The sequence below is a fragment of the Coenobita brevimanus genome, chromosome 110 (assembly GCF_032717465.1).
Source record: "Coenobita brevimanus isolate Jiangsu-jjx chromosome 110, ASM3271746v2, whole genome shotgun sequence".
NCBI lineage: Eukaryota > Metazoa > Arthropoda > Malacostraca > Decapoda > Coenobitidae > Coenobita > Coenobita brevimanus.
This window is the reverse complement of record NC_137063.1, coordinates 11,744,596-11,771,671: the sequence shown is the minus strand read 5'-3', so window position 1 is coordinate 11,771,671 and position 27,076 is coordinate 11,744,596. Positions and strand designations below refer to the sequence as shown.

Below are 27,076 nucleotides of genomic sequence, written 5' to 3'. Positions count from 1 at the left end.
ACTGGAAATAATAATCTCGGCCGTGGATATTATGCTTTCTTTTCATTGTTGTCAGTCCAGTTCAAAATGCTTTCTGGCTACATAGTATTTCTTGCATGTCTGCAATGTTGCAAAAAGGGGGAACATAAGGAGGGTCTTACTTTTGATACACACCCTCAGGTACTGAGTCAGGGATACACTGTGCTGTAGTTTAGGTGATGGAACGACAGAGAAGTCATGACCAGGGGCTCTGGCCCCAGTGGTCGATAGGCCAGAAAAAAAACAAAACAAAAAAACAAACTAGAGAAAGAAGAACACCAGTGCATCAAAGCTATTTAGAAATAATTATAGTAGATGCTTGTTTATGAAAACTAACAATGTAAAGTTATTTATGTAGTCTACTTATTTATAGCTTATATAGTAAAACTATTCTTTAAAAACTTATAGCAGAAGCCATTTTTATGAAAGCAAGCAATTTAAAAGTGTTTATACAGTTTTCTTTTATATAATTTACCTGGTAACACACGTGAGCATAGCACTCGAACACACGCACGACATACTTCCTCGTACTCACCAGATAGCCTATGGATACTGTATCGTCTGGTTATGCTTGCTTATTCTCTCATTCATAGCCAAATTTTCTGTTGTGTCATAGCACATTATAATATCACTGTAATCGCTCCTCTTCTGCGCCCACCTTGATTATTAAGGTAGGGAAGTGTAACGATGCATTTGAAAATCTACCTTGGCACCTTGCATCACTTTCATTATCAGTGTCAACATCCCTCCATTCCAGTTTCCTTCCATTACAATTTCCCCCCATTTCAGTTCCCTTCCAGTCTGTTTTTCCTCCATTTCAGTTTCCTTCATTCTAGTTCCATTCTATTCTGTTTTCTTTCCATTACAGTTTCCTCCATTCCAGTTCCCTACATTTTAGTTTCCTCTCATTCCAGTTTCCCCTCCATTTCGGGTTCCATCCACTCTAGTTCCCATCATTGTAGCGTCCCTCCAGTCCATTTCCCCTCCATTCCGGTTTCTGTCATTCCACTTCCCTTCATTCTCGCGTCCCTCCAATCCAGCTTCCTCCATTCCAGTTTCCTTCCATTCTTTCAGTTCGCCTCTGTCACCTGTTCCTTCTGATTTCTTCTAATACCTATCTTGCGAGAGTATGTCAGTCCCATTATGGTCATATTTTCACTAGTACTATATTATCAGACAAGCCAGGTTTATTCTGCATGCTGAGAGTGAATGATAAGGCATTGGTGTTATTACTGTCACCCTTTCATGGTCGGAACAACTCTAGCCTTGTATTTCAGGTAGCCCTACAAGATTTAAGTCAGGTGGAAGTGAGTCATGGTCTGAGGTTGTAAAACTCAACGATGAAGGTAGAAGGGATGAAAAATGCGGCCTTCTTTAACAGTTACTTACGTACTTTTCTGCCTTCTCACCCGAGTTCTTCCCCTAAATTAAGAAAAAAAAAGTTACCTGCCCCTTCGCTGTTATATCCCATTTCATCCTCCACTTCAAATAATTCTCTTGCTTTAGCTATCTCCACTAGCCGACTGTCTCATTATCCAGTTCAATTGCATTTCTTTCCCGTTTTCTCTTTCTTCTTCATTCATTTATCCTCTTTCGGTTTTAATCCTTTCACTGTGGTTGGAGAACTTGGCATTTCATTGAGGCTAACAACAGAAGATTCCAATCTCAAGTAATCCTTTCTCCGCTGTTGGTACACCGAGGAGTTATATTTAGGCTGATGCGAGGGGAATGTGTTTAGTTGACAGAAATAATAGCAGTCAAAGGCTTCAATCATCTGCCACTTCCATCTATCTATCAACCAGCACCTTCGATTGTTTTCTTTTTCATCCCTCTCCCTTTCCACTTCCATCTATTCCCTTTCCTCATTCCCCTCCTCCATTTATTTGACCCGCTGTTTGAAGCTTCCTTCTCCTACTTTCATCTCTCAGTCGTGTCTCTCTCTACTCTTCCTCAGCCCTTTTCCATCCGCCTCTTTCTCCTACCTCATTTTAAATCGCCCTTTTTCTCTACCCCTCCAAAAGAACTCTTCCCTCTTCTCCCTTCCAACCCTTTACCATTTCCACCAACTATCCTCTTGTACCTTTCATCCATTCAGTATCATCCTGTCTCACATTATACTCTCACTTCCATCCGTTTTACCCTTCCACCAAGCACATTTCAACGATTACCATCCCTACTCTCTCTCCTTTATCCATTTGTCTCTTTCTACCTCTCTGTCGGCAGTTTTAAGTCTCCTACCAGCTCTTCCCTTTCTTTCGTCCATCCACTTTATCTCTCTACCCTCCCCTCTCTCCTCCATCTATTATATCCCTCCACAAGCCATCCAGCCTTCCCTTCCCTCTCTCCTTCATCCACTTCATCCCTCCATCGAACATTCCTTACCTCCCCCCACCTTTCTCATTCACCCACTCGTTTCCCTTCATCACTCCACCTGCACCAACCTTGTCTGGAGAGCCCGAGGCCAGTGGAGAAGCTTGGTGCATGTCGGAGGTGTGTGTTGCTGAGGGCAGAGTATGAGCGCTGACTCTGACCATCAGCCATGGAGCGGGGCCTGGGAATGTGCTTGGAGGAGAGGTGTGAGATGTGGGATCGAGCGTCGTCAGGCACAAACCCGTTGTTCACAGAGCCTGCAAATAGATAAACAGTGATTTTACAGGCTGATTTTGTAATATATGAAGCTTTGAAATATATATAAACAGTGATTCATCAATGCATTTCATAGATACCAATTTTGAAATAATATATTGACACCGCATTAGAAAAATGTAGACACCATCATTATCGCTATATCTTTAATTTTACCAAAGATATGAGTTACAAGGATCAAGGAACACAGAAAGACAAAGCATAAAAGCTGGAGAACCATAGAACGTTTGTGCAGTAGAGTGAGTCACATAATCACTCATACATCATCCAAACCTTCGAAATTTGGGCTCCATCTAACAAGAAAAATCCATTCCCACGTATTAATCTTTTACATGAGTAGTACAGATACGTGTGGGATAGAACCGTTCTGTTGGTTACCAGGTTGAACCCTCCTCATATGCATTTCCATACATAATTCATCCATCCCGTTCTTTGTCAATTTCTTACCTTTTCAGACTTCGACATCTCATTTGTCGCACATCAATTTACATTATCCATCAGTCTTCTTTACCTCATCCCACCTTTAAACTCACTCATATATACCCTTTCTACCACCGTATTTATATAATTTCTCTCTCTATGCTCATACTGTCGAAGTATCTTCTCTTCTGCCTTTGTATCTACAGATTTCTTGCATCCATTTTTTCACGATTCTTTGTTTCTTTTCCCACCCAGTCTACCCAAACTCCACACATTCCTCATTGCTTCCATTTCTACATCCTTCAAGCCTGATTTTTTCATACTCACATCATACCAAACTCTCACACTGATACTTTACTGCGGGCACTAACACACCTTCACGCAGTGTTCCTGAAGGCTCCATACCCAGTCTCGAACTAAGGCCTTCATAGCGCCTGCCACCTTTCCTCCTTGAGCCATTCTTACTCTCCACTTCTTTTACATGAACATGAAACATAGAAAGGAGGGTGAAAGGAAGGAAGATAGGGAGTGATTAGTCTATATTTAGTGTACGTGTTGATGGGTGTGATGCAACCAGTATGGGGGACATAATTATTTGCTTCCTTCACACATTCACCTGCATTTTTGTTACTGCAGAACTCATTTCCTACCAGTTTAAGTTTCTGTCCATTCACCAGCACTTCACACTTCAAGTTGGTTTCTTAAAAAAAAAAAAATCACTTTACTTTCACTAACATTTACTTTCTCGTCATGTCACTTATATTCACTAAACTGTGGATCAGACTGCAAAGATTCTGATCACCACCTGCATCGTCTGCATACATCAGATACTGTCATTAACTGTTCATCACCAGCTACGCTCCAAATTATCATTTATATTATCCAATGGGGTTATGAGAGAGGTCAAAGCAAGAATTACAGAAACTTGGAGTGTAGCCAGTAATGAATTGTGTAAGGTGGGCTATTTCATATCTGACGTACACGGATGTTGTGCTGCTTGGTACTGAACTGCCCACTCAGACATCCATCCATCCCCACACACGCTTCACCACCACCTTTTAACAGTTTCCTATCCACACCTAACACCCGCAATATCATCCATAATTCCTCCATAATTTACCTAGCCATACACTCTTTACACTTATTAAAACCATAAAATCTGACAGTCCTTCTTACATGCTTTCGTCATTATCTGTCTTGGTAATTTTGATTAACAGACCGCATACCAGTACCGCATCCAGTGTCATCCTGTTTATCATCCACCAGACATTCTGACATGTTTAATTTCTCTATTTTTCTTCCTGTTCCTAGAACACTTGGCGGACTTATTCTAAGATAATTTTTGCAATCTGCTTCGGTCACCTTTTCTTTTGAATAAATACACGCTCATAGCCTACTTCCATTTCATCGATACAAGTTCAGTCTTCTGTGCTTCCACTGTCTCAACTACATCTTCATCACCTCTGCATATACCTCATCAACACCTGAGCTTCGTACCATTCTACACTTCTGCCATCGTCACGTTCTTTAGCACCACGTTTGAACATCACCAAATCCAGCCGCTCTGCTCTCGGCACTCCCATTATGTTTTACAAAATATTCTTTCCATCTCTCCCTTATTCCTCATCTGTGTTTGTTGGCATTCTCCCAGCTTCATCCTTTGCTTTTACACAATATTCCAGTCATTCTTGTATTTGTGCACCACACCTCTTACTAGAAGGCATTCCTATCCTCAGAGTACAGTACATTCACTTGTCTTCTAGATTTAACTTTTCTTCTCTTTACTAACTTCTTCACATATCGTGTACTTTGAAATATATACTCCATTTTCTTTTATCAAAACTCTTTTCTTTCATCCATCCCATCCATTCCATCATTTTTCCTTTCATAGTTCTTTCAGTTTCCATGTTCTACTAAGCCCTGTTCACTGAATAGTTGACTACACCATTGAAACATCACATACAGCCTTAAAATTTCTAATAAAATGCCATTTGTATGTTGTTGCTTTACATTATCCAAACCTAATTCGTCCAAATTTCTTGATCACAGTTTGCTCACTTCCTTTCATTCATAATAATCTACCGCTGATTTGTTTTTCAGCTTTTCCATTTTCGTTTTTTCATTTGTGTACTCCACTCATGTTTCTCTCAGTTTCACCTTGCATAGCACATAATCAGGAATTTTTTACCGTCATCTCTAGTCTCTATCTTAGCGAATGCTGTTTATGTTCTCTGTGGCTGCAATATTAATTGCATATGCATAACATTATTTCTGGACACATAATCCCTTATTTGCTATTCATTATCCTTTTTCCCTGTCACATCAGAATGTCTAATTACAGCATTCACAAAACCCATCCTTCTCTTCCTCACCTGTTATTACATGGTGCATATGCAGTGAGCAGAACCGCATTTACAATCTCCAGCTTTACTGTCATACTTGCACCTTGAGGTGGTACATTTATTATCATTCATTTCTCCTCTACCATTCATCGTTATCATCGAACCAACTCCTTTACTTCGTCCAAGTCTACTTATACCTAACCTTGTACAATACATGCCACATTTTCCAATCCATCAATTCCAGTCCCTCTCATTTCCCACAGCGCCATCACCTCATACCATCATCCCTCAGTCCCTTGAGTCCTGTGACATCTTAATTAGTTTATTCTTCAGATGCTTTCATTCAACTAAGGAGAGATTTTTCCTAAACTGGATGAATTAGGCAACTCTTCGGTTACCTCATCACGAAGAGATTGCTCTCTTTACCTGAATAAAATCATCTGATAATAGCAAGAGTAAATCTAAAATAAGTTCTCTGGGTGATGGAGTTAATGATTCCACAGTTTCTCATTTACATTCTTCATTCGCACCTCTGGCATTCCACACAGCCATTCGTGCCTGCCTAATTTTACTGGGGCTTGGTTAGGCACAAGACCCAGATCCAAGGCCATCCGGATCGCCTTTAGACATATTGTTAGGTTATACAGTGGTTCCTGGTTCTCACCTCATCTTTCCGTTTTAGCCTCCTTAACATGCAGGGGATAAAGGGGTAGTATTCTCTCTCTCTCTCTCTCTCTCTCTCTCTCTCTCTCCTAAATCAGAGATAAACTGTGTATAATATAGACAGTTTCTGGATATACAGGAAACACTTGGGTTTGTCTTTCAGTTCAGAATCCCCTTTAGGTTGTAGAACTACACAGCGTGAATGGATGGTTGGTTGCCGTCCCCACTTATGACAAAGCTATCTCCCACAGATGCCAACATAAATTTACTGTACGTCTTGGATGTTAGAGTACAAATGTATGTATGTAATGGCTATCTTATGGGTCTCCTGGTTAATGTACAAGAGGAAAACGTTAGGGGTTGGGGTGTGTGGGGGATGTGGGAATGGGGTGTGAACGACTACTGAAGGTATAAACGAGTAAGAGGCATGTGGCGAATTATGAGAGAAGGGCACTGCGTATCTGGGTGAAGATGTGCAGGGGAGGAAAAGTGTGTGAAAACAATGTGCAGAAAAAAAATGCAAAAGAAATATTTGGAGCTTGAGAAAGACATTTAAGTAAAATTCACAAGATGTACAGAGAACTGAAATATGTCAAGCAGAAATAGACACAGAAGGATTCCTCTTAGGAAACTACTATATCTCATGCAATAAAGAATCTAATCCATTCAGAAAGAGGATTTAAGTCTTAAAGAGGTTTAAAAAAATGCTTAATGATGAGTAAGTAGTTGTAAGGAAAGGATGAACGTAAAACATAAAACAGATATAAGAAGTAATACTCTAATCACATTACGGTAAAATCAACGAAACTTGAAGAGTTTGTAACAACCTTTATCCACATGGTACATTCTGGCCCTGGGGATGGACCTCTGTGAGTACATGGACAGAGTGTCCCAGTCTGCCTTGGTCCCAGTACCACTAAGGCCAGAACCCAGCGTGCCCAGAGAGGCTAGGGGTGGGGAGGCTGGGCTGAGCACCGCTGGGATGCCGTGTTTCTCCTTGGTGATGTCACTACGTTTCCTGTTGCAGCAGATGAACACAATGACAGCAATGATGACGGTGCCGCAGATGGCTGCTGATGCCGCGATGATGATGGTGTCCATATGCATGGAGGCAGAGGTCTCTGTCCGGATCTCACGGCACTGCGAGTATTGCACGCTGTGGAGGGCAGGTGGACAATGCATATCAGTAAATTAATGATTCTGTTTTCAGTCAATGTCCATTTTTTTCGGAAAATGTAAAGATAATACAACCTCTCTATCTGTCCGTGGCCTGATATGTTCAAGTACCCTAGTCAAGGTGGCCTTTAAGAATAAAAATCTAATTGCTCTGTCCTTATTCATCTATAATCCTTCATTCCATCCCACTTTCTCTTCCTGTTTCTTAATCTTATTCTTCAATTTCACTTGCAAACTTGCTACCTCTTAAATGAAATATAACGCATACTTTGTTCATGTATTAACAATTAACAAACCTGTTTTTGTTTTACTGGTCATTCTGTTTATAGCTTCAGCATTTTCCCCATTTCACTGTATTCCATTTTTATTTTTGTGTCCTACACACATCTTTATAACAAGGGACTTTAACGATAATATCATTAAGATGGTATTAACTGTACGTTAACCCTTTCATACTCGACACAATTCTGGTATTCTCCTCCAGCTACAGCCAGATGATTTTATTCAACCGACAGTGAAAAATGGACGCTTAAAGAGTTAGGTTAGCCTGAACTTATTCACTGAGGCAGCTGTGACAATATAGTTTTTTTTTTTCACCTGAAAGAACTGGGTTACTCCTACAACTTGTGGTTTTATGAAATTCGATAAGCCTTTGTTATGAGGTAGGAATATGTTTCCTTGGTTATTAGTCAAACTGACCCTCCAGTTTAACACCATTTGACTGAACTGCAGTGAATTAGGGCTCTTCACCAGGTAAGTAAAAACTCACTGTAGTTGTTGGTGTTCACACTTACGTCTCTGGTGACACTGCTGCGTCCTCGAGAGACACAACGCACACCACGATGCACTCCTGTGTAGGTACGTTCTTGATCTTGAACTCTCGCTCAGAGGCCGCCAGGGGAGGACCCAGCTGCACGGGATATTGGCAGGTGATGACAGTGATTAGAAGTGCAGAAGAAAAAACGTGTGACAGGAGAAAACAGCGACGACAAATAACGGAATACTGATAACTGAACTGAGAAAAATTAATGCGTGAAGGGAAAAATCTGCCGATCTGTTTATCGTCAAAGTTTTTAAAGAGTGTAGGGGCCTGAGGCTAGATTACTTAATCCTTACATTTAAGACGAGAATGGCAAGTCGCACATCCCTGAGAGGTATTATGTGATCACTAAACCACAACCACCCCTCGGATATAATCCCATATGGGCCACAATCGGTTGGCTCGCCTTAACCCAGCAGACCACCACGCGATCATTTGATAATATGGTTGTCATCCAATGCAGTAAATGATTTCTGGGGCTACAAGAAATTATTTGGTTTGACACTCAGTGTAGAGTTACCAGAAGGCAACACTACAACAGATAATCAAAGTGAATCAAATTACAAAAGCTAGAAATTGTGATAAGAAAACACAGAGGACACAAGTAACGGAATACTGATAACTCAAAACAAGAAATGAGAAAAAGTAAAGTAGGTGAAGGAAGGAAACACAGCAAATCAAGGAAGTGGGAAAGGGAGGAATCTGTTACCAGTGGCCAATTGCGACATAATTTAAATCCCTGATGTGGCCGAAAATAATCTGATTTAGGCTGTTAAAAAATGCCTATGAGTTGCACAAGGGTCATTAGGGCAGAAAACCATCATGGCATAAAATTTAACCAGAAGAATTTTTGTGACCTCCATCTCCCTCCAAACAGTCTGAGGATTTCTTGTTCGTTTATAAGTCTTCCCGTTTCATTCACCAATTTGCTACTAAAAACACCCCAGCTAATTTTGCCGCCCTATTTCTGAATGAGATAACATGACCATAACTCAATGGTAATTTCTGGTGTCTCCTTATGCTGCGTGGGAGAGCTGCTGGGCCAAAGGCATCGCACTAGTGGACGTAGTGTAGGTGACATGCAAGACGTTTTATCACCTGTTTCTTAGCGAGCCATTACGTATATTGCCTACTGATATTGTCTCTTGTGTTATTGATATATTTCAAGTATCGAAACAGTTTGCCTCAGTAACGTGTACGAAGACAAAGATAGAGAGGAAAAAAAAAGTTGCAATATGCAAAACGAATCTCAGAGGATGAGTTGCTACGAAATCTTGAGAGCTACCTAAGTACAACCTTATATTCCTTACCTTGAAGGTCTTATCGCCGAAGAGCCTGTAGACGACCCTGAAGCCCAGAATATTAGACACCTCGGAGTCCCACTGGATGATGACGGAGTTGTCCTTCCTGTAGGCGTCCTGCACGATCACCTGAGCACATACACACACGGTAACACACTGATTAACACAACACATAACGTCCCAACTATTAACAATCAGCGGACAAAGATGCAAACAACCCCATATTTTTTGACGGATACATACGAAACAGAACGCGTGTAATTGTTACATGTAAATCAGCCTGCATCCCACATTACAGAATATAATTACATATGTTCAACCATCATCACATGCTATAGAAATTATCTTATGAAACTGGGGGTTGTCCACATCTTCCCGTTTTCTGCCTTAATACTACACATCTAACTTTGTGTGTAGATAATTATGAGATTATTCTGATTATCATAAATTTGGTTATCTTAATTATTATTGGCAATCTGGCAGGAGTTACAACCCTAAGTCAGACAGACCAGGTAACTACTTGAGGAGATAAGTATTTTGACCATTCAATACAGTTGGCTATTTTGAGTTACTATTTTTTCAGAATACGTGGAAATTAATTTTATTTGACTCCACTGGTGTTGCGGGAGCGACTCAGTCATTCAAAGTGTATTTACCCAAGTCAAACTTTTTGCCTGTGAAGTGGAGTCGAGAATGTGAAATGTATATATGATGAGTGATTAGATATATGGCCTACATCACTGGCCATGACAGTTGATGATGATGATAGCTGTGGATGATGCAAATGTATGGTATGGGACAGCTGTAAATACTGCGAAGAGCTTATATGATTTTTATAAGTGTATAGTTGTGTAGAGGTTTCAGAGGGAGGTTTAGTACTAATACTATATTAAGATAAGGGCTTCTGATGCCTCCGTGGCTTCCCAGTGTAACCTTGGGTGGGGTTATGGGAGATGTAGAGAGGTAGATATTAGATGGGTGGGCTAACCTCCTCATCATAGGGCTGGGGTCCATAGAAGAGGTCTGGGTCCTGCTGGCCAGCATCGTTGCCCCTGGTGACCAGGTTGGGGCGTGATGGTACCGGCTGTGAGGGCGGCCGCTCGATCAGGGACGGTCGTTGCTGTGCTCTGGTGGGGGGCCTGTCTATCCCCGCCCGCACAGGGGGAGCCTCGCCCCCGGGACCTCGCTGAACAGTGCCCACACGACCCAGGCCTGTGTTGCCCCCAGGAACAATGACCTCACCAGGCCGGAAGGAAGTGACCTGTGCAAACAGGAAACACTGATGGCGACAACAACACTAACGACAGAGTTTTGAACTTGCAAAGATAAAGAGGAAGCAAAAGAATAAAAGAGTAAAATGTACAGTAAACATGGTAGGACATTGAAGTCATTCATAATGATGCTGTAATGGGAATTAATTACTAAAACATTAATTACTGGAAAGACAAAAAAAATATATATATATTGTAAACAGAATTTCAACAGTTTCAGTTTATTCTGAACCAGGCTTGTCACTGCCTAAATAAATCTTTTTGAAAACAAACATATCTTCAATATTCTAAGCCTCACTTCTAATTCAAGACAAATGTAGATTAATTGGATCTCATCTTCCCGTGACTGACAAGGAAAGTGTTCAGGCCTTCCCACAGACTACGACACGCAATTGCCGCTCTGCAATCCAGGTTCCGTGTTTCAGTTCCAGATGTGAACAGGGGTACAGAGACCTTAATGCGATGCTCCCTAATACTTACTAGGACACTGAATAATTCTTAGACACTTTATTTACCTGTGGGGGAGTAGTGGTGACAGACGTCGTTGTAGTCCTTTTTGTAGTAACTGGTACTGTAGTAGTAGGAGGAGTGGTTGTGGTAGTAGTGGTAGTGGATGTGGTAGTAGTGGGAGGGGCAGCTGATGTGTACCTAGTGCCCTGCACCCCTCCTCCGGCTCTGACAGGCACCTCCCCTAGGCCTGGTCGGTGTGGTGGCTTTTGTGGTGAGGTGGTGGAGGGACGCTTGGGAAGTGACAGTTCCACGCCATCGCCACACACAAAATCCTCCTCGCCAAGTTGGTAGAAGGATCGCTCACGGTACTCCGGGGGCTGTCCGCAGAACTGGGGGTTCCTCTCGCGTGACGTCACCTGCAGGTCGTACTCAGTAATCCAGCGCGAGATCCATCCCACGCGGCAGTCACAGTGCAGGAACCGACCCCCTGCAACACCACACATGTGATAATTTACCACCCGGAGCCGCGTTTGTGGCTCTGTTATACCCGACACCTGTAAGCAGGCGCAAGTTAAGGAAACATTTTTCAAACCTGAGGGGTTAGAAATAACCTTCGTTAACTCCTCACTATTAGGGTGTTCTCCTAATATTACGAGCAACAAGAATAAGCATACATTACGTCCACGGGTTTTTACGTCCTGAATATTTACTGTTTGACCACACAGACCTACCGATCTTCAGTGCCAGTCCAAACATGATCATATATGGGTAGGTTACTTTACATCCTGCCTCAAATTCTTTATTGGGCTTACATGTAAATTTCTTTATTACACCCATATATAAATATACATTATAGACATAAAGACGACAGTCATAACGTAGAAACCTAATTAAAAGTGTGCATCCACTGCCAAATGAAAACAAAAATATTACCCACAGTATAAAGTAAATAAAACTGTGATGTGGTAGGAAACAGTGAAAGTAGTGGCTACTGGTATTCATGATGAATACTTATTTCTAGGGCTGCAGTTACCATTTACTAAAACATGTGGCAATCACCTGTTCTGTCACTGATTTTGCCATCCCTTTCCAGTCCCACGTTATGACAATGCATCCCAGCCAAACGTGAAGTGTAAGAAAAGATGTGACCTGCTGTAAGTGAGAAGGTTACTCCTAAGAAGACGAGGATCCACTGTGCAACGTGTCATCACCCTATGTGTTAGAGCCACTCTCTCTGTCTCGCTTGGCTAACCGTGAGACTACATAAGAATCGGTCAGTTTTATGCTTTGTTACAGATAACTATGTATGTACTGTTACGTGTAGTTAATAATGTAGATGGGCCTACTATAAATACAGATGTTCAGTGGAGTTGGATGACACCATCTTACTAATCATTATTCACACATTTCTGCCCAATAAATTGTCGTTATTATTTTGATAAAATCAGTCAATAATTATCCTTCAGAGAAGTATATATGGAGGGTTTACTGCACAATGAGAGGCTGAGGAGAGTCACTTTCACGTGGTGGCACCCATACAACTGGGTGACTCCACGGACCGCTTACACGAGCGTCTTTCAACTCTCTTAACCACTCAAAGGAGAATGGTGGCCTACAGAGCGGCATCTTCATCGTGCAATCCACTGGGCTCACATCCAGATGAGCCTGGATTCCAACAGAAATAACCGCATGGTGATTGCTTGTGCAGGATTTCTTCACTTCTGGAACGATAAAGTATGATTGCTACTGTTATTCCACCCTACAGATACCAGTTAGCCTGGGAAGATGCATGGCTTTCTATCAGGAAGAAGCTGCAAGTTGTTGATTAGATTCATGTTCTGTCAGCTCTTTATATTATTATATAGGCAAAATCCGAGTCTTTTTTTTTGTACAATTTTTGCAATAATTTTCATAATGTTTATAATATGTTCAGATGCTTAGTAAACACAAGTTTGCCAGATGTAGGCCTGTTATTATCAACGCACATTTTTTATTTTTTCTGACGAGTCTCCTAGACCCAAAGACACCCTTTACATTATAACTGGTTAAAGATACTGCCTAAGGTTCAAAAGAATTAATGGTGTAAGTTTCAATAAAACTGCTAACGTAGAAAGACCATTGCGTTACAGCTAGGACGGCTGCATAAAAGAAAATAGAGTTAATGTAAAACAGTATATTTGTTGACAGAGACATGAGTCATTCATAAATGATCTTCCTTCGATGTGTAAAACAAAATTCATTGACAGGAACAACTTCTGAAACTTTAGTTCCTTCTCTCTCCATAATGAAATGAATAAAAACAACCAAATAACTTGACCAACCTAACTTAACCTTGAAAAATTAGTTTTTAACATAGCAATACACACACACACACACACACAGTGTAGGTGCTCGGATTAAGCCAAATATGAAGGTTAACAAACGAAAATGAAGGAAAAGAGATACTGGGGCACAGTGAGGCTGGGCCCGTACTGATGTGACTGACTGGCAGCAATACAGGTGGTTCACGTTACTGTTATGTTAAGGGTGTTTCAAACTGCCTCAAGATTTGTCATAAAACTGTTGCTGTAAACTGTGGACATTACAAATCAGTTTTATATGCATCAATGAATCTTTAATCCTTTCCATCCAATGACGCCTTTATTTTTAGCTTATTCTTGCCAGCTCCAGACGATTTTGTTAACCATAGAGAAACCATCCATTATGATAGGGTTAGAGATAGACTAGAATCCCTTTCTAGCCTGATATCACTCCCTAAAGTAAATAAAATCGTCTGCAGACAGCAAGAATAAAACAAAAGTACCCCACTGAATCAAAGGGATAAGTGGCCATATTTCTGTAATTTACTGATGAACTTGGTGGTAGGTGGTGACGACCATTATCCACTCACTTGATGTACTGCTACCTACTATACTTACAGTACTATACTTACAGTACCTCTGCTTTATCATTCTACTAGCAGACCTACCCGGCGTTGCCCGGGACTTTGCAAGGGGCATCAGATGTCTTTTCCGGTTTGGCAGCGTATGCTCACTGTGGAGGTATGCTAGGTCAGCTCTGACGTGCTCATGCTGCTCCTGATGCTATGTTGCCCCTAGGACTCTAGGTTAACTGATGTGAAAAAGTCTATGGTCAGGATTTGCCACGTTCTCGGCTGAGAATTGTTGATGAAACTCGCCCGTTTTTAAGGAAACGCCCTCTCGACACGCCCCCAGGTCAATTTTGACACGTTTTTTCTGTTCTTCGGGTCAAGTTACCCCTATGGACCAAGTTTCACCCCGACACTCCCAGTAGTTTCTGAGTCTATAAGATGTGTACAAACAGACAGGCCCACACAGGGTCGATTTTAGACATTATTAGATTAGATATGTGTCTGGCCTCCTCTCCTTCATCTTCTCCCTTTCTTTCGTTCTTTCCAGTTCAGGTGGATCTATACTGAGTGACAAGTCAAATGGTTTCATGTAACTCAGGAAACTATTTACAGTGCTGGGTGGTGGAGCTTGCTATGGTGCCTCTGCTAAGTGGTGGAGAGATGCAAATGCGGCTTCCACCCAGGAACCAAGCCTCCACACTTTCTCCCGCGCCTCGCTGTGGTGACGCGCTGTCAGCCTCAAGGGAACATCGGTTCACTGAACGGGATGGCCCTGCTGGGGAGACTGCTTGCCTACTAATGGGTCTGCCCGGCCAGACAGACTGGGGCTGATCCACAACAGTAACTGAGGAACTAACAGTAAATCGATCACACACACACACACACACACACACACACTCACGTCAACATATAAGGATGACTAGGTGTACAGTACTGACCTACGGATAGTCCCCTGAGTGTGGTGTTGAGGTGTGTGAAGGCTCGCTCAGGCACGGTGGTCAGAGGGTTGCCGTCCAGGGCCAGCAGTGTTAGCGATCCAACCCCGCGGAACCCATCATCGGGGATGGCCGATAGCAGGTTGAACCCGATGTCCAGCACCTGGGGACAAAGAATGGGTTAAACAGCAAGGGAACACAGAGGCGGTGAACAGAGAACAGGAAACAAAGAGAGGAGACAGCGACTGTGACTTAAAAAAAAATATAACAGTCAATCCCATTTTATCCCCTCGAAGTGTAAGGACAACAAGCAAGGCTACCGCAATTCACTACATGTAAAGGTAGATGAGGAGACTGCTTTAAAGGTAGATGAGGAGCCTGCTTCCCATGATATCATTACTTCATCGAATAACCTGTTGGGGATCAAACTTATGGCAGGACGTCACTCCGACTGGTACATTCTAAACACAAGACAACCAAACGATGGAGAAGGACCAAAAAGAAACAAGGAAAGGGAATAACATAAGGGCGGGAGGGAATAAAAGATGAGCAGACAGTTAAGGAAACAACGAGTGAACAAGAGAGGAGAGGGGAAATAAGTAATAAAGAGAGAGGAGAAAAGCAAAGGCTGGATTAGACAAGGAGGGAACACAGAGGCAGTAAGAAGGCAACGGGTAGCCAAGGGAAGGAGTATTAGAGACAAGGGGAAAAAAAGTACATTGAGAAGGAGCCACTACAGATCGGGACATTAACCTCTTCAGTCTTGGGACGTATTTCTTATTTAAATCAGGTTACAAGGGATAATCTTACTCGGCCTAGAAAGATTCTCTAGTAATAAAGTGTTAAGGAAGGTTATATTTATCGCAAGGTAAATGCAATCAACTGGATACAAAAAAATGATAAATAAATGAATATATAAATAAATAGAATAAATAAATCAGTACGCCATCGGACTGAAAGCGTTGAAATGAGAGTACTGCGTAGACAAACTTTTAAACTTTGTCGATAATTTCTGAAGCAAATGATGATAGAGCATTTGTAAATTTTCTGTAGCCCCGCTAACTACACTGTTATGAAGCGTGCAAAGTGATCACATCTGATAATTACTGGTGTTTCCTAAATAATCAGAAGTTAGCGCTTGTCACTTTCGAGCGCATTCTTGATATTACGACTACGGCCGCAGGAAGCAAGAAGGTAAAGCGAGAGAGAGAGAGAGAGAGAGATGAAAGCCGAGAACAAGAGAGTGAGTGAGGCTGAAAGATAATGAGTGAATGAGAGATAATTATTGTCAGTACGATCCCCACCCTTGCGGTCCACTCACCCACTCTCTCACTCACTCACCCGCTTCTTCACTCATTATGTCACCCACTCATCCTGGAAGTCACACACACACACACACACACACACACACACACACACACACACACACACACACACACACACACACACACACACTCGCTGTCCATCTCGTTAAGTCAGTCAGTTTGTGATACCCTAAATTTGTTACTGTTTGTCGTATGTCATTTTATCACAGTGTTCGGTCATTCAGTTATCTATTATCTACCCAGTCAGAGCAGCTCAGTCTCCACCAGCCACTCATGAGTGTTCAGTAAGTTCCAGTCAGTCACACGTGTTCAGTCAACCACTAAGAGGGCCAGTTAAGCAGACAGACGGCAGGCTACTTGCCTACAGTCTCGTCACTCTAGTGTACCGAGATGATTGTGCTCATACACTCGTTCAAGCCTTCCTTCCTTCTGTTAATGCTTCACTTTCGCTGTTACTTAAATCTATCACTCCTCTCTCTGTCTCTGTCTCAATGTCTCTGTCTCTGTCTGTCTGTCTGTCTGCCTGTCTCTGTCTCCCTGTCACTCTCTCTCTTACTATGTTTTTGCCAATATCCTTCACTGTAATACCACACTCGATCTAAATTATTCTACTCCAGTTCACTGAAACCTAAGCTACCTCAAGCTAACCTATCAGTTCATCTATCTCTCTGTCTATCTATTTACCTGTCTGTCTATCTGTCAATCTACATATCTATTTATCAGTCTATCTATTTATATATCTATCTATATATTTATACATTTATGTACTCGTATACTGTACACACACACACACACACACACACACACACACACACACACACACACACACACACACACACACACACACACACACACATATTATGATGACAGCCAATTTAATATTACATCTCTGGGAGCATCGGAGGATCAGGGGCGTGGGAGGGCACAAAGCTGGGCTACTGTACTGCAGATTATTTACGCCGTACAAGACTCCCCTACGGCACTGGCAGCATTAAGATAACATAAAATCCTTGGGTCACCTCTTGGATTCTAACCAAGAAGGGTTAGTACAGGCGCCTCTCCGACCCGAGATCTTTGTCAATCGTGTCACACAAAACAAAATTTACCATAACTGAACTACATATAACCCAAATTCATTACACCGCTTAACTCAGTTAAGACCCTCACTTAACCTACTGTACCTTCATTCAGCAAAACCTGACTGGTGATTTCGCGGTCAGAGTGCAAAAGCCAGTGTGACTAACTTCCTAAGGGGTCTAAATCTGCCAGAGGTGACTGGTGTTTTATTATTAATCACGTGATGGTATAAGTTGTGAATGTCGGTATTTTAACCTGTAATGCTTTATATTACGATAACCTGGCCTCAGGCTCCCATGCCTTGAAGATGGTAATTTGGAAGTGGCTTTGACAGGTTTAAATTCATTTAACTAAACCTGATTGAGTTATAATCCAGCCTAAGGAACCTACTAACCTAGCCTAATCCGGCATGACATCCGGATTTGAGAGGTCAAAGATCAGATCATTATTATGGTCGCACAGGATTCATTATTCCTCATTACACCCGCTGCCTCACTTTTTTCTCCAGGTAATTCATCTCACACTTCTATCCAGTTTTCATTGCTCTTTATAGCTCTCCAGTTCCACCTTATTCTGATTTTTTGTCTGTCTGTCTGTCTGTCTGTCTGTCTCTGTCTGTTTGTCCGTCTGTCTGTCTGTCTGTCTGTCTGTCTGTCTGTCTGTCTGTCTCTCTCTCTCTCTCTCTCTCTCTCTCTCTTTTAATTATTAGCTGTCTTCTATTCAGTCTCTGTTATCGTTTAACTCCTTCTTCCTCCCTTCCTATTTTTCATCCTTTCCCCACTCCTTGTCTCCCTCTCCTCGGTATCTCTCCTTTATTTTTCATTTCCCATTCTCTCCTTCCTTCATCTACAACTCTTTTCTCCTCATCCTTTTTTTACATCCCCTTTCTACTCCTTCATCCTCCCTTCTTATCCTTCTCATCGTTTCTTTTCGCCTTCCTTCCTCTCTAGCGCCTCCTTTACCTTCCACTGTCCTTCCTTCTAATTTGTATTCTACTCGTTTTCTTCTTTATCCTGCATCCTTTGTTTGCCTTACTTCCTTCTCCATTTCACCCTTCTCTCCATCTCCTACATATCTTCCTTTCTTATCCTTCATCTCGTACTCCTTTTATCTCCTCATTTTTCTTCTTCCTCTGCTTCTCCATCTGCTGCTGCTGCTGCTTCTCCTCCTTCTCCTCCTACTACTACTACTTCTTTTCTTCTTCTTCTTCTTCCTCTTCTTCATTTTCCTCCTCCTCCTCCTCCTCCTCCTCCTCCTCCTCCTTGTCTCACCTCAGCAGACCGTAACCCCCCTAGGACTCGCCTTGTCCCCCGGCTCCTAACGGGGTGTGGCGTGTGTATGTGTGTGTGTGTGTGTGTGTGTGTGTGTGTGTGTGTGTGTGTGTGTGTGTGTGTTTTAGAGAGAGAGAGAGAGAGAGTATGGGGAGATGGAGGCGAAGGAAAAGAATGGAAAAGGAAGAAAAGGGGGGAGGAGGAGGAAGGAGAGGATTATGTGAGGAGGAGGAAGATAGAGGAGGAGGAGGGTAGAGGAAGAGGAAGATAGAGGAAGAGGAATACAAAGGAATACAAAAGGAAAACAAACAACAACACCTTCTCGTCCTTTCAAGGCTGCTTGTTACAGAGTAGACTATGACCACGAGATCTAATTCCACATGCTGAAGGATAGGGATGGTGAAGCAACAAGGCTACCCCCGCCTCCAAACCCTCCAGTTAAAACTGGCAGTAAAAAGTAAGAAGGGCCACCATGCAGCATGGAAAAACTGACATGGAAATTCATAGGAAAGACTGAAAAGGAAAAGTTACATTCTGTAATACTTTATCCATAAGCTACCAGTTTGTATAAAATGAAAAAGAAAATAATAAAGTAAAATGAATCATTAAATAAATAAGTAACTAAGGCATGACATTATGTACAGGTACGTTAAGTTAACGGGGCGTCTGTAGACGTGTGGAAAATGCACAGTGTGGATGTTCAGGGGTGGTGCGGCAGCCTTGCCTGGCGCTTTTAAGGTAGGCAGCAGTCAATCAGGCCCCAGCGCTGTTCCACCACTGAGACAAGGAACTTTCCCATGGGGGACATGTACACAAGTTACCTCCTGAAGCAATGACCCCTGGTACATTTTTAAAAATCCCTATGGGGGTCACTGAACTAACTGGGAACCATCAGTGTGCCACACCCCATCACAGGTCGAAAGTAAGAGTAGTGAGTGTTAACTTAGGGCTATCTATGCAGATCCTAGTCTGTGCTTATACTACTTTATTTGCACCTAATAAGTTGATAAATATATAATGACGTGACGCGACGCTATGTACTGGTACATTTAGTTTATGGGATGTATTGTGGACAAGAGGGGAATGAACTTATGCACAGCTGGTAAAAGTAAGTTATTCGGACAGAAGCAGTGTTAGCTGAGGATTCTCGTGCAAGTACTTGTCTGTTTTGTTTTTAAATGTCTTAACTGAGATACTGTTCAGTGTTCGCAGTATCTGAGGGTAATCTGCTCCAGATATTTATGACTCTTTTGAAGAAGAAGTATCTTGCTTCATGGGACTGGAAACGCTTTCCCATAATTTTGCATCCATTACTCCTGGTTTGACTCGACCGGTCGATTTCAAAATATTTATTCATGTCTAAGTTGTGATATTCCTTCATGATTTTGAAAATTTCAATAAGGTCACCTCTTAACGTGCGTTTCATTAGGCTAAATATTTTAAGTTCTTCAAGGCGTTCCACATAAAGTTTGTTTCTTAGTCGCGGTATCATTTTTGCGATTCTTTGCTGTATTTTCTCTTATTTTTCTTATGTCCTTTCTGTAGTACGGACACCAGAACTGCACACAATGCTCGAGATGGGGCCGCACTAGCGAGTTGTACAAGGCAAGTATGACTTTTTCCTATTTAAACGCGAAAGTTCTACCAATAAAAGCCATCAACTTGTTCGCAATTTTAACCGCCTCGGTGCGCTGTTTACTTGTTTTAGGTCATCTGATATTATCACACCAAGATCCTTTTCATTGTCTGTACTTGATAACTGGATAATGTTCTTTTTGTAATTCACATAGACGTTGAGGAGGAGGAGGAGGAGAAAGAGGAGGAGAACATCAGAGGGAGAAGGGGGTTACGTGCGGAAGATGATGGAAATGGAGGAGGAAAGGAGGGAGGATGGGAGAAGTAGATTGGGAAATGATAAGGAATAAAAAAAAACAAAAGTTTGTTCGTTTGCTAATAATGTCTCCGACATGCTTGCCTGCGCTGGCTTTGATCACCTCATGGTGGTTCTCCTCGCCGCTGGATCTCTAGCAGCCAATCTACCGTATAAGTCCCTTATTCCCGGGGTCACAGTCTGCAGGTCTTTTTCGGCCTGCCTCAAGCAGTTCTGTCCTCATTGCTCTCATTTCTCACCCTCTGTTGTTATCCTCCATGCTCTCCACATACCCAAACCATCTCAATCTATTTCCCAGTCCTAGTCTTCAAGGCCTGTCATTCTAGGACACACTATGCATCCATCGGACCATTATCATCTCTTCGTTTGAACCTACCAGTGACCTACCTTTTTACTGCTCAAGGCTCGCTACCATACAGCATTACACTCCTAACACATGCTGTATACAAGGATCCCTTAGCATGAAGGGAAAGTCCTCTCAATGCAAGAAGGAGCAACAACTCCCTGAACTTCTTCCAACCACTCCTTACCTGAACCACAGAGCTAGCCCCAACCCCATTTCCAGCACATAGCAAGTCCCCCGAATAAAAATAACTCCACACACACAAGAGACTCCAGCAATAGTTCTTTCCCGTATCTCTCTTTTTCTCTCTGTATGCCTTTCATTACACACCACCCACACCAAATCAGGATTATTTTGCAGCATACCTACAATACTGGTGTACGCGCATCTCTTATGAACACACTTATCACAAACACTGCGTAAAATTGAGCTATTTCCCATACCCTTGCGGCAAACTGAGCATGGCCGCACTCCCTCTGCTCTGACATTACCGACACCAGTTCTAAATATCATCACTTTTGTATTACCCGTGATTACTTTCAAACCCTTGTATCCCATTCCATCTCCCAATTTCCTGAATCCTTCCTCTGCTACCTTATTATCCGTTGTCAACACCAAGTCATCGGAATAAAACACCTCCCAAGCGAGCCCGTTTCTGAAGTAATGTGAGAGAGCTTCGAGCACCGTGAAAACCAATAAGAGGTTAAAATGATGCATTGCGGCATTCGAAGAAAAGTCACTGCTCAAATTCACTCTCACCTGGATGCAAGCACCTTCGTACACTGCCATAACCACTCTGACCAAACACTCCTCAGCCCTAAGCTTCCTCATACTTCACCACCTCCTTGGGAACTCTGCCAAAGGCCCTTTCCAAATCAACAAAAACAAAGTACAGTTCTTCCTTCCCTCCTATATATTTATATATTTCTTGAGGCTGTTTTGATACTGAATATTGCATCGGTGGTCCCTTTGCCTAGCACAAACCATAATGCATTTCATCAATATTCACTCTTTCCCTTATCATACCTTCTAGGACTCTCTGCATTACCTTCATAATCTCGTCGTAATGTTTTATGCCTCTATCATTTCTCCTTTTTCAAGGCGTCACCTTTCCGTTTAAAAACATTTAAAGTCACGCTTTTCTGCCAGCCATATGGAACAACACATTAATTTAAGAAAAAATGTCTAATCAGTAAATAGACCCACTCAGCAACTGTACATGTGAGTGTAAAGGATTAACAGATGGCTCTTCTCCACCCGCTGCTCTCTTCAGTATACTAGCCCGGCAGGAAATAGCAAGAAAAACATGATGAGTGTTGAAATAAGAAGAAGGAGAAAAGGGGGAGGGAGGAAAACGAGGCGGGAAAGATGTGGAGAGAGAGAGAGAGAGAGAGAGAGAGAGAGAGAGAGAGAGAGAGAGAGAGAGAGAGGGATGGAGAAGGCCGTTAGTAAGTAGAGTAACTGCGAAGGAAATTTGATAGGCATATCTAATTTCTCTCTCTAGGAACAGAATAATATTACCCACATACTCTTCGATGGATGGTTGTGAAAGGCAGCTAAACACAGGGAGACGGGTGAGTTAGGGAGTCGGGAAACCTTCCTACTTGTTTTTCCATGCCTTTTCTACTACCTTTAGGCCTATTAAACTCAATTCCTTGTCCCGTGACTGTCAGTGAGTTTGTGAGGTTTGACTGTAATAATAAAATAACCTGACCATCCCCACACCACTGTCTACTGCCACTAATAGCGTAGCGATGTCATTGCCTCAGTGTCCACTCGTGGTGCAGGCAACTTCATAGCACCTACGATGAAGAAAACAAATCAGTGGCTTCATTCTCTCCTGATTCATGTTCCTATATGTTGCTCTATGTTTCTCTACCTTATATGAAGATGGGAAGCAGTAATTATTTGAAGCAAAACAGTAAGAACCAAAGGATGGACATTTGTAAACAGCTGTTCTCTCCAGGGAAAAAAACATGAACAAAAAATGTCAAATGCAAGATCCTCCCCACCTCACCCTCTCCTTCCTCTCCTGATGATGAAGTAACCTCTGTGATGGACGCTGTGGGTAATCGGTGAAAATGTGAAGGGTGGAGTCAGCGCTTGAGACGATAGGGCTAGATCTATAGGTCGGGTGATCAGAGATGAGGGAAGAGAATTGGTGATGGGACGTGATCCAGATGAATACTAATACTGATAATTCTAGATGAACAGTGGCCGTCTACTACAGCATCTATAGAACGACCAGACAGAGAACCAGAGATAGCTAACTTTGTGTTTCTAGGTGTTATTCTATACACATGTGCTAGTATCAAGTTTCGTATTCAACAGTTTATTTCTTACTTTTATCCCAGTTGTCACAGGGACGTGATGTTTTTTTAATCTCTTCAAATCGGTGGCCTGTTTTTTACCCGCCCTCGCCTCGGAGGGGCTCGGGGACGGGTATTGTTTTCATTTGGTTTGTCTGTTTGTCTGTCTGTCTGTCTGTCTGTTAACAACTTTACGCGAAATCTGCTGGTGCGATTTTGACAAAGTTACAGGGATAATGGGCTATGACCTCCTGATCACCTGATGAAATTCTGGGCCAAATTGGGCCAAGGCCCAGGCTGTGGGCCCAAAAAATGTCAAAAAAAAAAAAATAATAATAATAATTTTTTCGCCTTAACTCCTTTCAAAGTTGTCATATCAACATGAAACCAAAACCTAAAGATGCATCTGTCAAATCTGCACCCTATAACATGCCCCATTACATCAGGGGAGTAACCCTCTAGTTAGCAGTAGGGGGACAGTGTCAGGTGGGTCGGGACTAAAATTTCAAATGGACATAATATCGTCAGCTTTCACCCGATTTACTCCAAATTTGATATGTGGCATCTGTGACTAGATATCCTGTTGTGTTTATACGTCAGCACTAAAATGACTGCCGGGGACGGGTTTGCTGTGCCTTGACACCGCCCGTTGTTAGTATATTCTTGCTCCCTCCACACAATTTTATATATCCCATGAGAGCCACCTGATAATGAAGGGTATACCTAATCTCTCCATTGCAAAAGGGTATCTGAAGTTGAATAAAATCACCTGTAGTTAGCAACAATAAGATAAAAACTGCGTTATGGGACTGAATGTGCTACTTGATGATAATAAGACTCCTGTTCCCGGACCCTTCACGTGTGGCAGTCCAGTCAGTTGTGCCTTCGCGGAGGAGTGAGGGGAGGGGCTATCCTCTTCGCCTGAGGGAACCGCCACACGTACACGGATACACCGATCAAACACCAGAAACTGGCTTGGCATTAGCAATCCACAACACAAATACAAGACCATAAATACGCATACACTCAGCTCACCAGCGATATAACTAAGCTGTCACTGAAACTAGTTAAACGCCTTGATTGAAAATACAATTTACTCACTCCAAATACCTACACTCTACACCCTCCTCAGTCCTTCTCTGTCCAACATATTCTCTCTCTTGCCAATAAACCAGAAATTATAAAAAATACCCATACCCACATACCCAGCCCGACACAATTTCCACCTTTGAATCCGGTGATTACTAACTTGATTCTAACTACCGTCAGACTACTTAATTCAGCTTCAGAGACCTCCCTAACTGAAGAGAAAAATGACGACTGTATTTAACCTCACCATGGCGAAAATCTCTCTTAATCTGACTATAACTGTCTGGAAATGGCAAGAATAAAATGTAAGACGCATCAGAGTAAACGGGTTGACAGTTCCGTCCATTTTCCTCGTGATGGAAGCCATACTCTTGGAGGCAGGTACATCGCTCAGGCCGTAAATTTCTGGAAGCTTCTTTCTGTCTAAAAGTAACGTAGTGGTGTTCCGTGATGCTGCTATCATGCACCACACCTGGCCAGAAGCAGTTGCTGGTGTGATCCCCCGGTATTATAGATCAGTGTAGTCGCGCGCACACCACGCCTACCTGCTTCACGCCACCACATCAACACCACCACCACTACCATCTGGTCTCTTCTCAAAATCAGATATATCGGTATCTAATGATTTTGTTCCTCGAACTAAGAGTACAGAATATTTTAAAGATGTGTTTACCTTTCTTCTGAGGTATCCAGTCCTCAGTGGACTGTTCTAAACAGTTGAAGTGGCATTATTATAAACTTGTGTAAGATTAAAGCTGGCCTCGCACTGGGCAGAAAACGGCTGACATGAAGCCGTTTTTGCAAGCCGAATGACCAGCAGTCAAGGGGATTCAGCTTGCTGGGAGGTTTGTTGCTGCGATGAATACTTAAATAAGCTAATTATTAAATTTTCAATTTTTTTATGCTGTGATTAATATATTCCACTAGTGCCGGAGGTACGTAAAATTAAAAACAACTCTCACAATCGACTAACATACTAACAACTTTAGACCAGTGTGATTCCAGCTTTAGTAATGCTTAAAATTGGAGATATGTTTGAATACATACAGAGCCAAAGCGACGAAGTACGAAAAGCAAGGCAATCCGTAATTACAGTTTAGCCGATTGCTATGGAGACTGCTTAATCGTATAACATGCCAGGTCCTTTTATAAACACTTTGCCATTAGGCGGGAGCGTGTGTGGAATGATGTGACGTATGTAAACCCGGCCAGCAACAGTTTTGATTCCCCGACAATGTACTGCAACCCAGAATGCGTCCCTAGGCATCTCACTCCATCACACCCAACCGACACTCATGACACTATAAATTAACACCATCAGGCCAACGACGTATCATACTCATACACTAAATTCTCACTTCCTGAAGATTTTATTCAGCTTAACGAGAGACACCAACTTATAAGGGGGCTTACAGACTCTTTCTAACACACACTGCAAACGGTCTCTTCAAAGCCGAATATCAAAACCTAGAGACAGCAGGAGTAAACGGACAAATAAAAAATGGAACAATGTATTCATGGAGTCAATCCGTGCCCGCATTCAACACAAACAGCTCTACCTTTGTGATCTAGGAGGAACTACAGCTCTAGGTCGCTCCCTCTTACAAGCGGCTGTGAGGAGAAATGCAGTGACTGATCAAAATAACGAAAAATCGAGGCCTTCCAGAGTTTCCCGACAAATCAACTTCCCACTTAGATGGTCAATGGACGGCGGAGGTGGTTGTACACACACACACACACACACACACACACACACACACACACACACACACACACATGGTGACGATGGCAGTTACGCAAATACACTTCCTTTGCTGGGAAGGGATGTTAGCTGGTTCCCTAAAATGAGGTGCCTACGAACACTAGCGCCTGTAATAATAATTTTATACGTTTGCGGGTCCTATCTAAATAAACGAGAGTCAACCGGTCTGTATATTGCTGGTTTGTTCTGCGTTCATACGGCTGTGAATTGGTTTACAGGGGAGAGAGAGAGAGAGAGAGAGAGAGGGAGAGAGAGAGGTATGTGTGTGTGTCAGTCATAAGGCGTGAGGCAGCAAAGAGACGCCGCTAGTCTTGGCCACGAGAGGCAAACACCTGCACCAGGAAGCGACTTGGAGGCGGAGAGGGGGTTGGTGGGGAGGCAGGGAGTAGAGAGTGGAGGGGAGGAAGGAGAGAGGGAGAGAATGGAGAGGAGGAGGTGGGAGGCAGGGAGTGAAGACTGGCGGGGAGGAGGGAGAGAGTGGAGAATGGAAGGGACGAGGGAGGGAAAGAGGGAGATATTAAAAAGGAGGGAGGGAGAGAGTGCAGAGGGAGGCAGCGAAGGAGGTAGAGATAGAGGGAGAGAAAAGAGAGGGAGGGCAGGAGGGAGTGTAGAATGAAGGGAAGGAGGAAGGGAGGGCAGGAGGGAGTGGAACGTGGAGGGAGGGAGAGAGAGAGAGAGAGAGAGAGAGAGAGAGAGAGAGAGAGAGAGAGAGAGGGTGAGTGGAGAGTGAGCGGCAGGGATGATGGGTGAAAGTGAAAAGGGGGGAGGGAGAAGCAGAGAATGGGGAGGCAGAAAGTGTGGACGAGGGGGAGGAGGCAGAGAGTGGAGAGAGAGTGGAGCAGGCAGAGCAGGGAGGGAGGGGAAAAAGGAGACAGGAACGGGGAGATCTGAAAGGAAGGAGGAAGAAAGTAGGGAGGGAGGGAGGAAGGAAGAGATAAGAGGGAGGGAGGAAGGGAGAGATGAGAGGGAGGAGGGAAGTAGGAGGCACAGCTGAGCTAATACGAGAGCGTGACCACTGCGGGGAAGAAAGAAAGAGGAGGAAGACAAGAGTTTAATAGAGAGAGAGAGAGAGAGAGAGAGAGAGAGAGAGAGAGA

General features: G+C 42.8%; 1 protein-coding gene across 1 annotated transcript in view; it reads right to left on the bottom strand.

Annotated features, from left to right (window-relative positions):
* Positions 1 to 27,076, bottom strand: part of LOC145417496 (uncharacterized) — a 107,474-nt gene that overhangs the window by 2,703 nt on the left and 77,695 nt on the right. Inside the window, exons 7-13 of the mRNA XM_080286204.1 lie at positions 14,918 to 15,077; positions 11,173 to 11,594; positions 10,375 to 10,647; positions 9,396 to 9,515; positions 8,060 to 8,175; positions 6,917 to 7,245; positions 2,460 to 2,645 (exon numbers count right to left, since the gene is read on the bottom strand). Coding sequence (XP_080142330.1) covers positions 2,460 to 2,645; positions 6,917 to 7,245; positions 8,060 to 8,175; positions 9,396 to 9,515; positions 10,375 to 10,647; positions 11,173 to 11,594; positions 14,918 to 15,077 — 1,606 coding nt within the window. The remainder of the gene's footprint in view (positions 1 to 2,459; positions 2,646 to 6,916; positions 7,246 to 8,059; positions 8,176 to 9,395; positions 9,516 to 10,374; positions 10,648 to 11,172; positions 11,595 to 14,917; positions 15,078 to 27,076) is intronic.